The sequence below is a fragment of the Podarcis erhardii genome (genome assembly GCF_964252035.2).
Source record: "Podarcis erhardii genome assembly, chromosome: 10".
In the NCBI taxonomy this organism is placed as follows: domain Eukaryota; kingdom Metazoa; phylum Chordata; class Lepidosauria; order Squamata; family Lacertidae; genus Podarcis; species Podarcis erhardii.
Genome location: NC_138500.1, coordinates 14,087,620 through 14,100,058, shown reverse-complemented (window position 1 = coordinate 14,100,058; position 12,439 = coordinate 14,087,620). Strand labels below are relative to the sequence as shown.

Here is a 12,439-nt window from a genome sequence, read left to right as displayed (position 1 = left end):
CTCAAGATGCTGTCTAGGCCTGTCATTGCCCTTCTCCCAAGAAGCAGGCGTCTTTTAATTTCGTGGCTGCTGTCACCATCTGCAGTGATCATTGAGCCCAAGAAAGTAAAATCTCTCACAGCCTCCATTTCTTCCCCTTCTATTTGCCAGGAGGTGATGGTACCAGTGGCCATGATCTTCGTTTTTTTGATGTTGAGCTTCAGACCATATTTTGCGCTCTCCTCTTTCACCCTCATTAAAAGGTTCTTTAATTCCTCCTCACTTTCTGCCATCAAGGTTGTGTCATCTGCATATCTGAGGTTGTTGATATTTCTTCCGGCAATCTTAATTCCGGCTAGGGATTCATCCAGCCCAGCCTTTCGCATGATGAATTCTGCATATAAGTTAAATAAGCAGGGAGACAAAATACAGCCTTGTCGTACTCCTTTCCCAATTTTGAACCAATCAGTTGTTCCATATCCAGTTCTAACTGTAGCTTCTTGTCCCACATAGAGATTTCTCAGGAGACAGATGAGGTGATCTGGCACTCCCATTTCTTTAAGAACTTGCCATAGTTTGCCATGGTCGACACAGTCAAAGGCTTTTGCATAGTCAATGAAGCAGAAGTAGATGTCTTTCTGGAACTCTCTAGCTTTCTCCATAATCCAGCGCATGTTTGCAATTTGGTCTCTGGTTCCTCTGCCTCTTCGAAATCCAGCTTGCACTTCTGGGAGTTCTCGGTCCACATACTGCTTGAGCCTTCCTTGTAGAATTTTAAGCATAACCTTGCTAGCGTGTGAAATGAGTGCAATTGTGCGGTAGTTGGAGCATTCTTTGGCACTGCCCTTCTTTGGGATTGGGATGTAGACTGATCTTCTCCAATCTTCTGGCCACTGCTGAGTTTTCCAAACTTGCTGGCACATTGAGTGTAGCACCTTAACAGCATCATCTTTTAAAATTTTAAATAGTTCAGCTGGAATACCATCACTTCCACTGGCCTTGTTATTTGCAGTGCTTTCTAAGGCCCATTTGACTTCACTTTCCAGAATGTCTGGCTCAAGGTCAGCAACCACACTACCTGGGGTATACAAGACATCCATTTCTTTCTGGTATAATTCCTCTGTGTATTCTTGCCACCTCTTCTTGATGTCTTCTGCTTCTGTTAGGTCCTTTCCACTTTTGTCCTTTATTATGGAAATCTTTGTACGAAATGTTCCTTTCATATCTCCAATTTTCTTGAACAGATCTCTGGTTCTTCCCATTCTATTGCTTTCCTCTATTTCTTTGCATTGCTCGTTTAAGAAGGTCTTCTTGTCTCTCCTTGCTATTCTTTGGAAATCTGCATTCAATTTCCTGTATCTTTCACCATCTCTCTCGCATTTTGCTTGCCTTCTCTCCCCCGCTATTTGTAAGGCCTCATTGCACAGCCACTTTGCTTTCTTGCATTTCCTTTTCATTGGGATGGTTTTTGTTGCTGCCTCCTGTATAATGTTACGAGCCTCCATCCATAGTTCTTCAGGCATTCTGTCCACCAAATCTAAATCCTTAAACCTGTTCCTCACTTCCACTGTGTATTCATAAGGGATTTGACTTAGATTGTATCTTACCGGCCCAGTGGTTTTCCCTACTTTCTTCAGTTTAAGCTTGAATTTTGCTATAAGAAGCTGATGATCTGAGCCACAGTCAGCTCCAGGTCTTGTTTTTGCTGACTGTATAGAGCTTCTCCATCTTTGGCTGCAGATAATATAAAAGCGTGTTTGTGATGACCAGCTTGTTCTCTTGACAGAACTCTATTAGCCTTTGCCCTGCTTCGTTTTGATCTCCAAGGCCAAACTTGCCAGTTGTTCCTTTTATCTCTTGACTCCCTACTTTAGCATTCCAATCCCCTATAATGAGAAGAACATCCTTCTTTGGTGTCACTTCTATAAGGTCTTGTAAGTCTTCATAGAATTGGTCAATTTCAGTTTCTTCAGCACAAGTAGTTGGTGCATAAACTTGGATTACTGTGATGTTAAAAGGTCTGCCTTGGATTCGTATCGAGATCATTCTATCATTTTTGAGATTGCATCCTAGTACAGCTTTCGCCACCCTTTTGTTGACTATGAGGGCCACTCCATTTCTTTTACGGGTTTCTTGCCCACAGTAGTAGATATGATGGTCATCCGAACTGAATTCACCCATTCCCGTCCATTTTAGTTCACTGATGCCCAGGATGTCAATATTTATTCTTGCCATCTCATTTTTGACCACCTCCAACTTACCCAGGTTCATGGTTCTTACATTCCAGGTTCCTATGCAATATTTTTCTTTACAGCATTGGACTTTCCTTTCGCTTCCAGGCATATCCGCAACTGAGCGTCCTTTCGGCTTTGGCCCAGTCGCTTCATCAGCTCTGGATCTACTTGTACTTGCCCTCCGCTCTTCCCCAGTAGCATGTTGGACGCCTTCCGACCTGAGGGGCTCATCTTCCAGCGTCATATCTTTTATATGCCTGTTGTCTTTGTCCATGGAGTTTTCTTGGCAGGGATACTGGGGTGGCTTGCCGGTTCCTGCTCCAGGTGGATCATGTTTGGTCAAAACTCTCCACTATGACCTGTTCATCTTGGGTGCCCTGCTCGGCATAGTTCATAGCTTCTCTGAGTTCTTCAAGCCCCTTCGCCGCGGCAAGGCAGTGATCCATGAAGGGGACGTCAAAGTACAAGTAAATAAATAGGTACCAGTCCGGCGGGAAGGTAAACGGCGTTTCCGTGCGCTGCTCTGGTTTGCCAGAAGCGGCTTAGTCATGCTGGCCCCATGACCTGGAAGCTGTACGCCGGCTCCTTCAGCCAATAAAGTGAGATGAGCGCCACAACCCCAGAGTTGGTCACGACTGGACCTAACAGTCAGGGGTCCCTTTACCTTTACCTTTACCTTTACCTTTACCTTTACCTTTACCTTTAGGTTGTTGGCCATCATTGCTTCCTGTGGGAGGGAGTTCCGTAGTTTAACTGCTCTGCATGAGGAAGGATTTTCTTTTATCTTCCTGAATCTTCCATCATTCAGCTTCTTTGAATGTCCTCAAATTCTGATATTATGAGAAAGGGAGACAAGCTTTTTTCTCTATCTACTTTCCCCAAGACATAAACGTCTATCCTCCTCACCTTTTCTCTCAACTTCAAAGCACCTTTGCTGTGTTTATTCAAGGTGGCATACCCAGTTTCCTTCCTCCTCATTTCATCCACACGCCAACCCTGTGAGGTAGACCTTCAATCCAAAGTGACATTTTCCACTCAAGTGTCAAGCCCTGGGCTGACATGAGGGGGAAACAGATCTCTTGAATCAGCATCTCACAGCAAACACCATCAGTTTACTGCACAGTTTGGGATCCCCCCCCCCCCGGAATATTTCTTTTTGCACCCATTCTATGCCAAATGGAATTGGGGGGAGGATATTCATCTGGGTCTAGCTTTGCAGTAACCTGGATGTAGTCCTGGGCTTCTTCAGATCCTTTTTCAGAAAGGTCACGAGGAGTTGCAAGCCTTTTCAGCTGGTGTTAAAAATAGAGTTGAGTGACTCAGCCGTTCAGCGACATCACTTTCTCTGCTTGATGAAATAGCAGCGGATTATTTATTTCTTTAAGGAAAGAAAAAAACACAAACTCCCCAGTGGGTACCGTTATTGCTTTGCAAGTAATCTTCTTTGTCGCTTCCTGGCTGAAGTAACACTATTAATTCTATTTTTATATATATATTTAAATGGCCCCTCGACAGCTTGCTGTTTGTAGTAATTTTTAAAAGGATGTTGTATTGCAAATGGCAGCACGAATGCTGCTTTGAAAATCTCCAGCTTTGAAGGCAACATTGCAAAAGCATTGTGATGGGAGCTCTACTTCCTTTTATTTTGCATTTTAATTAAATGTGCCATCCATGCAATTAGCATTTGTTTGCACAGGTGATGGACCTCTGGATTGCCTGTGGGCTGCTTGACTTGTGTGGGGAGAAAATAGTTGGGCTGTGGCCATTGACCCAGGGGCTCCCCTTTTGCTACTGCAGACATATGAATCCGGATCCGGCCCATTCACCTTCTAAATCCAGCCCATGGACGGTCCAGGAATCAGCCTGTTTTTACATGAGTAGAATGTGTGTTTTTATTTAAAATGCATCTCTGGGTTATTTGTGGGGCATAGGAATTCGTTCATTCCCCCCCCCAATATAGCCCAGCCCCCCACAAGGTCTGAGGAACAGTAGACCGGCCCCCTGCTGAAAAAAATTGCTGACCCCTGCAACCCCCAGCAATGCAGGAATCTCAACATGCAGTCCCCCATCCAATCTGAAACCGTACCAGACCCTGCTTAGCTTTGCAAACATGCTAGCAGTTTTATTGCTCCACCACCAGGAGGTGGTGCCTTATACCCAATCATATTGTTTGTCTACCTATAGGACATGGGGAGCACCCATAGGCTCCCATGCACTCTCGGGGACTTTCCCTGGTTCTGATAGGATGTTGTTTTCTGCCACTCTCCCTGCTGCAATTAGGCTTCATGGCATTCTGTTGTAGCCAATAGAATACGTATATTGTAGTGTGTGCTTGGTTGCAGTCCATGTGTGTGGTGCCCATGACAATTTCTCTGGTTTGCAGCGGGGCTCATTGGCTCAGGAAGTTTGGCAAGCTCTGGTCAACACCAGTTTTGTCTATTCTAGCTAGCAGTGGCAATCTCGTTTCATAGGCAGAGGAACTGCCCATGGTCTGAGCCTTCTAGCTTTAGAAGCGATGGGTGGAAGTTGGAAGGGTCTCGGTTGCGAAGAAGAAGAAGAAGAAATTTATTTATACCCCGTCCATCTGGCAGGGTTTCCCCAGCCACTCTGTGCAGCTTGCAACAGAATATTAAAACATGATAAAACATCACACGTTAAAAACTTCCCTAAACAGGGCTGCCTTCAGATGTCTTCTAAAAGTCAGACAGTTGTTTATTTCTTTGACATCTGATAGGAGGGCGTCCCACAGGGCGGGTGCCACTACCGAGAAGGCCCTCAGTCTGATTCCCTGTAACCTTGCTTCTAGCAGTGAGGGAACTGCCAGAAGACCCTTGGCGCTGGACCTCAGTGAACGATGGGGATGGAGACGCTCCTTCAGGTATACTGCGCTGAGGCTGTTTAGGGCTTTAAAGGTCAGCACCAACACTTTGAATTGTGCTCAGAAACGTACTGGGAGCCAATGTAGGTCCCGCAACTGAGCCCTTTGCAAACATCCTTTGTCTTAGCTAATAAGAACATTGTGGTTGATAGAGCAGGATGGTCAGACTGGACAGTTCCTGTTGTTCTGAAGGCGATGACTTGCACCATTGCAGATGAGCTTCTTGGAAGACCAGTGTCCAGCTGACACCTGCACAATGGGGCACATTCTGCCATGCTGTCTGGCAAAGCGGGTTCTTCTTCATGGAGAGCACGTGTTGCGGTGGGAGCAACCATGACATTCCTTGTTGCTGGGCGGGTTAGTTTGGATGGCCACGGATTTGATTGGGCACCACCAGTGGTGCTGGAGATATTTGATTGTTGCAATTTTATTTGATGGATGGGGGTGCTATATAGGTCCCTGTGTGCAGCGTTGAGCTTCTTCTTTTCACTGCGCACATCGGATTACCCGCCCACCCTCCCTTTATTTAGGGTTTGTTTGCGCTGACCTTGCTATGCCTGTCATGGGGTCGTCCGCTTTGGAGCAGCGGCCTGGGAGGAATTTTACCATTTGGCTGATTGGCTGGTGCCATTTGGGTTTTGCCTACTGCGTAGCAAATCGTCAGAACTTGTAAGTTGCGGTCAGACATTGGTTAATTTTTTGGTTGGTGGAGGGGATGTGGTCGGCTGTGCCTGCCCTCCAATGCTGCTGCTGCAAGGGTATTCCGTTAAAGGAATCCAGGGGCTCGCCATGCTTTTGTCTGTATCCCTGACAAAGGGCTAGGGCCATGCAAGAGCCCCTGGGAGCATTTGGGGAGAGGTGTGAGCCTGGCACCCAGCTTTTTCTCTCCCCAAAATTGCTCACCCTTACTGACTTCCGCACAGGTGTGGTTATCAGTTCTGTTCCTACCTCCAAGTGGGAACAGATAGTCGCTAACCAATGCCTAAGCAACCACTCACTTACTGTAATTCAATAAAGTTGTGGCCAAAATTATGCCAACAACCAAAACAAAAATGATGTGTGAACGTGTTTTTATTCAGGGGTGTCTTAGGGGTCCTCGACACGCAAAGGTCTTTCCCCAGAAACTTAGGCTGAAAGAAGCTCTGGCAGCGTTAGTGAGCCACTAAGCCCTACACAGCACACCAGCCATATTTAAGATTCCCAGGTGAAGCTTTTTCTTTTTTGCTTTCTGCACAAACAGGGAGTGGGGTGGGTGAGATTGTCGGGCACACCCTGATGCTGCATTCCCTTTCCTTTGGGGCTTAAAGAGGGGTAAGAGCTGTATTATCTGTTGCATTGCAGAGGACTCTGCTTGCAGGCATTTTGCCAAGCTGCCTAATCTCCTGCTGCATTTGAAAGGTTGGTTGTCACCCAGGAATGGCATAGAATATCAAAGGAAGATTGATGGACAGCTGGATCCTTCAGGAGACTCCAGTTGCTGAGTTGCTCACCTCTGAATCATCCTGACCTCAAGTTGACCTGAAAGGCAATATGCAAATCGTGACAATCCTGTTAGTGCTAGTAAATGCACACAGGATTTTAGTAACACATGCAGAGACTAAGCAGGTTCTGTTAACAGAGTTACATTCACTCCATCCTTAGGAAAAGAAAGGGATAATTGCTAAGTCACTGGTTTTCTTGCAGGTAAAGGTAATGGGATCCCTGACCATTAGGTCCAGTCGTGACCGACTCTGGGGTTGCGGCTGCTGGGTCATATGGCCAGCATGACTAAGCCACTTCTAGCAAACCAGAGCAGCACACAGAAACGCCGTTTACCTTCCTGCCGGAGCGGTTCCTATTTATCTACTTGCACTTTGACGTGCTTTTGAACTGCTAGGTTGACAGGAGCAGGGACCGAGGAATGGGAGCTCACCCCCTCGCGGGGATTCGAACTGCCGACCTTCTGATTGGCAAGCCCTAGGCTCTGTGGTTTAGGCCAACCGCATCCATTTTGTTTTCTCTTTGTTTCTCATTTTCCCAGTCTTACCTTGAATTCTCCAGATTTACACATCCATTTGCAATTCATTCATTTAATTTTTTGCCGTATAATTTTTTTATCAGTTTTTTAAAACGTTTTCACAACAATCTTTGAATCAAATAGTTACATTATTTCATGAATTGACTTCCCACCCCCATTTACTCAAAACATTTTCTACAACATTATATCTTTTATCTATTGCACAAAGTTTTTTCTATTGCAATTATGTTATCGTCCTTCTTCTGCCACTTTGATCTCAAATCCTGCCCGTGATTTCATTTGACTGTATGGAAGGCCTTGATTCTTCATCGTTTGGATCTCTTAATTTCGCTGTCAGCTTTGCCGTTTCTGTCCAGTTCAATTTCCTCCCCATTAATATATGCGTTCTTTTGCACACTTTACCCTAGTTTATGTGTACGCTACTTCCCTGCAGAGCTGCATTGCAAAATTGCACAAGTGGGAATTTCAGAGGCAAGTGCTGTGTTTTAAATCTGCAGATTGCTTTGGAAAGTGTGGAATAGGTCAGTTCTCCTTTAAATGCAAGCTGAGTCAAATGTCTTTCCTATCCCCAGTTGCAAGTTGCTGTTCTAGACTGCTGCCAGGAGTGCAGGGCTGCACTTTGGAACACAACTAGCATTTGGTTTTGATTTTTCATCCTAGAGAAAGGGCTGGGGCGGGGTCATTAAAAAATGTCAATAAATAAATAAATGTATGGATGATTGATTGAACAGATAGAATTGCAGGCTGCTGCCAAGTCCTAGTTCAGGTTTTAATTTTGAAACAATTGTCCTGTTGTTCCTCGGGGTCTCAGGGTCCCTAGCGCTGGGCACAAAGTAGGATTTAGCCAATCCTCTTGTGAGCCAGAAAGAGTCGAAGGCACAGAACAAGATGTCTTGTACGCTGGCAAGCTGCAAAAACTGTAGCCCTCAGGTGGTCTTGCCCAAAGCGGTAATTGACTTCCTTTCCCCATTTTTGAGTCCCTAGAACATATGCTTAAATTCTTCAAAACCATGTTGCCTTTTTGTTTCTTGCAGGGTTGTCAAAATGACTGTGCCACTGGATGTATGGAGGCAGCCACAAAGCATACGATCGAATCTTTCAAGGTATGTCGTTTGCTAAAGCAGGAGTGCCTGTGGCAGTTCTCTGCCCTGCGCAAAGCATTGTCCTTAAGATGCACGCTGATGGAGTCAGCCTGTAGTGCTGTGGATGTGTGTGAACACTTCAGTCTTGGTGTGGGTGACGAGAAGGCTGCATCTCCTGGAGCAATTAAACTTCAGAGATTTTTAGGGGTGAAGCAAACAGCTTCAGTTCCTTCCTCAGAATCCTGACAGATAGTTGTAAGTGAAAACTTGGAAGCGGGTATACAATAGTACCTTTGTTCTCAAAGGCCTTGGTACTCAAACAACTTGGAACCCAAACACTGCAAACCCAGAAGTGTTCCGGTTTGCGAACTTTTTTTGGAAGTCGAAATGTGCTCCGTTTTGAGTGTTACTCTTCCAATTTGAGTGCCACACTTCCGTTTTGAGTGTTACACTGAGGTCTAAACAAAATAAAAAAATTCCTTCCAGTAGCACCTTAAAGACCAACTGAGTTAGTTCTAGGTATGAGCTTTCGTGTGCATGCACACTTCTTCAGATATCTGAAGAAGTGTGCATGCACACGAAAGCTCATACCTAGAACTAACTCAGTTGGTCTTTAAGGTGCTACTGGAAGGAATTTTTTTATTTTGTTTTGACCATGGCAGACCAACACGGCTACCTATCTGTAACTGGAACACAGAGGTCTGTCTGTTTTTGCTATTTGTCTTGCATTTTTGTGGCTCTCTTTTTTGTGTGACTGTGTGGAACCCAGTTCAGCTACTGATTGATTGATTGATTGATTGATTGTGTGACTACAGTACATTGTTTATTGCCTTCATTTTATGAATCAGTGGTCTTGTTAGATAGTAAAAGTCATGTTAAATTGCTGTTTTAGGGGTTGGTTTTAAAAGTCTGGAATGGATTAATCCATTTTGCATTACTTTCTATGGGAAAGTGTGCCTTGGTTTTGGAACACTTTGGTTTTGGAGCGGACTTTTGGAACAGATTAAGTATGAGAACCAATGTACCACTCACTATAATGGAGTATCCTGGAAGGGGATGTGGAACCTTAAACAGGAGTCCTGAACAGCCCCCACTGCAATTTATTATCCCTTTGGAGTTGAGCTGTGTCTTTGTATCCTTCCAGGCCATGATGTGTATGGTTTTAATTTCTGATTTCCTTTTGGCAAATTTTGTTTTGCTTTCAGCCTTTTAATGATCGCTTCGTCTTAAGCCGGCAGCCAGCTCACATTCCAGGTGTAAATTTCAATCAACAGATGGGTCATCTCAGTCGTAATTAATAACAGCCTGAAAAGTAATTTTAAAAAGGGAGGTTTTGCTGACCTTATGCCCTAAGGACTGACCCTCAGAACTATTCTGTCGTGTTTGGGCATGATTTTGTTTTTTTATAATAATTTTTTATTGGGTTTTCACATTTTATATAGACAGCACAAACACAAAAAGACACAAACAAAACATGTATAATTTCAAATATTTGCTTTCTTAACCTCTTCCCCTGACTTCCCCTCCCCCCCACTTCATACATCCCACTTCCAATAGATAGCTCAGCAAGTCCTTACCTCTCATCCTTAAAATATTATTATTGTTATTATTTTTTAACTTAACTCTTCTTATTTAACCAAATTTATCTTAAACAGATCTCTTATAAACATTTTGCCTTTTTCTAAGGTTGACCCAAGTTCCCTTCCACAGATTCCCCTTTCTTTCATTAAATATTAGTCATACCAACTAAACATCATTAAAATTTTCAAAAATCTGCTCTCCCCCCCTCCCCCGGTTTCAGTCCCCTTCCGCATAAATGTCCACAGAAACGGCTCTTAGCCTGGATTTCTCACATCCGAGGCCTTCAAGTCTCTGTCTGTCTCTCTCTGCCAGTTTTGTTGGTAGTCCTTTATGTTGGTCCTCAGGTCTCGAAGGAGCTCTGGTACAATAAAGTCAAAATTGGGGCAAAACCTCCTGCTTTGGAGTACAGTAAGTTCAAAGCTGTTTCCAACCTGCTTTCCATGTTCATCAAAGCTGTTTCCAGCCTGCTTTCCATGTTCAGAAGGGTAGTCCCAGTCGTATTTCTTGTTTCTTTCAAAATCAGATATTCCAAAGGCTCCAAGGGTTCCCTCTTCCATCTCAAGCGAGTTTATAATCCATGAATCTTCTACTTTATACTCCACAAAAGTAAGCTTCTGGTTGGTACTTTCCACCTGAACTTTTTCCACTCCTTCTTCCCTCACCTCTAATTCTGAAGATATCTCTTCCAATTCGGCTGCAGAGTTTTTTACTGACAAGTCCTTAACACAGTCAACAGCATTGCTTACTTTAACAATCAAGGTCGATAACCCTTTAGCCATAGCTGTGCTCTGGTCTTGTAACTTTCCCACGAGAAAAAACATTTTTTCCAGCTCTGCCTGTATTTTTCCATCTACAGCCATTGTAGTGTCTCAGAATTCCCCCTAGAGGGATTCTGGTTACTTGGTAGTCCTTTTCCAACAGTCCGTTACTTTGTTATTTATTCCTTCTTTATTTCCACCAACTTAAGTTCAAATATAACATACTTAGTCCGCAAATAGAGAATTTAACAAAATTTTTCCTAATTTTGATAGCTCGTTTGACAGCTCCTTTGACCGCTGTCAAGCTCCTTATTTCTTTTCAACAGGCTCTCACTCGCAGGGCACTCCCGGGTCCGGGGGGGGGGGTTCCAAAAGCTTCTAAAAGTTCTTCTTCTTAACACAATACACCAAACTTCTTATGCCAATCGTGGAATTGATATCTTTTATCTCACAAGGAGGAAAACGATCACTCCACCTTAGTTATCAAATTCTTGCTTTAGATCGTCTGTAAAAAGGGGGGGTGCGGACTTCCTTTTAGCACACCCCCCGGTCGTACCGAATTCAAAGAGAAAAATTTCTTAAGTCCAAATTCCGTTCTACTCACAGGTTGTTTCTTTACGTCCAAATTTTCAAGGAAGAAAGTCAGCGCTCTCCAGTCATGGCTCGCGGCTTCACTCCACTGAGGTAGCGATCAACTCACAGCGCCACGCCACCCGTCGTACCCTCTCCGAAGCCTTTAAAGAGGCTCTTCGTGTGTCGAAGGGGGCGCTTAAGGTGCCCACCGAGTCTCCAAGTCTGCAGGCTTCCGCGCCTGCGGTTTCTAAGGGTCCCCGCGTCGCCGTCGCGGCAGGACCCGTCCCCAGTAGAGCCGATTCCCTCCGGAGCTCGGAGGGAATCCGCCATTAACCGATCGCGCTAACCCGGAAGTCTCTGTTTGGGCATGATTTTGGTTCCCTTCGCTCTATGTCACTCATCTCCCAGTTGGGTCCCTTGAAATTGGTCTTCCAGCGTGAAAAGCAGCCTTTTCCAGGCATCAGAGGTTAAACCCCTGTTCTCTCTGTTTTCCAAGAGAGAATGTGATAGCCAGGATTTATGGCCTGGCTATCATTAAGCACCACATAATTATCTCTGACAACAGACCGTCGGCAAGAGGCATCAGGTCCGCCATCTTCTTCAAACCTCAATTTAATTTTAAGTACAGAATAGAGAAGGTACTCCCAGATGGTGACTTTACTTACAAATCAGTTATTGAGATATCGCAAGCAAGTTGTTAGCACCAGGGCTTTTTCAGTTTTGCTTTTTTGCTTATTTCCTCCACCCCCTGCCCTGGTGAAAGGGTTAATCTAGATTAAATGGGGCGGAAATGCAGACTGTTATTCTCATGATAATGACATAGTGCGGATGCTACAAAAATCTCACATGCGCGAGGAGCACCCCATCCCATAATAAACTTTAGTTTGGTAGCACCCAGCATCCCAAATTCAAAAACTAGCTGAATTTTAAAAAACAACAACCAGCCTTCATCAAATGTCTGAAAGTGGACAGTCTTTGAGTACAGTCTGAATATAGCTCATGTTAGCATCTGCTTTATAATATTTGCAGTGAACCTTGTCTAAACCTTGCAGATTTTATCTACGCTCTTGCTTACTGTGGATTTTTAAAAAGCTTTGGTGACTCTGTTTCAGATTTTAAATTGTTTCTCTGAAGGCATTGAATATAATTTTGTTGTAAAGAGGCTTGGGGAGCCAGTGTGTCTATCGAATTGTCTAAATGTGTAAGAAAGGAATAAATCCTGCCGTAATTGGGAGTATCTTTATGGCAGGAATACTACTGTGAAGAAGGCTGTGTGCTTTTCAGAGTACCTTGGGTGGGAAAGGAAAATTACCCTGGCACAAGTTAATATGTTCTTA

General features: G+C 44.3%; 2 protein-coding genes across 3 annotated transcripts in view; one reads left to right on the top strand and one right to left on the bottom strand.

The window, feature by feature from the left end:
- Positions 1 to 12,439, top strand: part of BCAT1 (branched chain amino acid transaminase 1) — a 69,340-nt gene that overhangs the window by 12,936 nt on the left and 43,965 nt on the right. For both annotated transcript variants that reach the window (XM_081880094.1, XM_081880095.1), the window contains exon 2: positions 8,143 to 8,211. In XM_081880094.1, coding sequence (XP_081736220.1) covers positions 8,143 to 8,211 — 69 coding nt within the window. The remainder of the gene's footprint in view (positions 1 to 8,142; positions 8,212 to 12,439) is intronic.
- The window catches only part of RECQL (RecQ like helicase), a gene marked incomplete at its 5' end in the record, with an annotated part of 63,594 nt that overhangs the window by 49,013 nt on the left and 2,142 nt on the right, over positions 1 to 12,439 (bottom strand). The gene's annotated exons all lie outside the window — the stretch shown is intronic.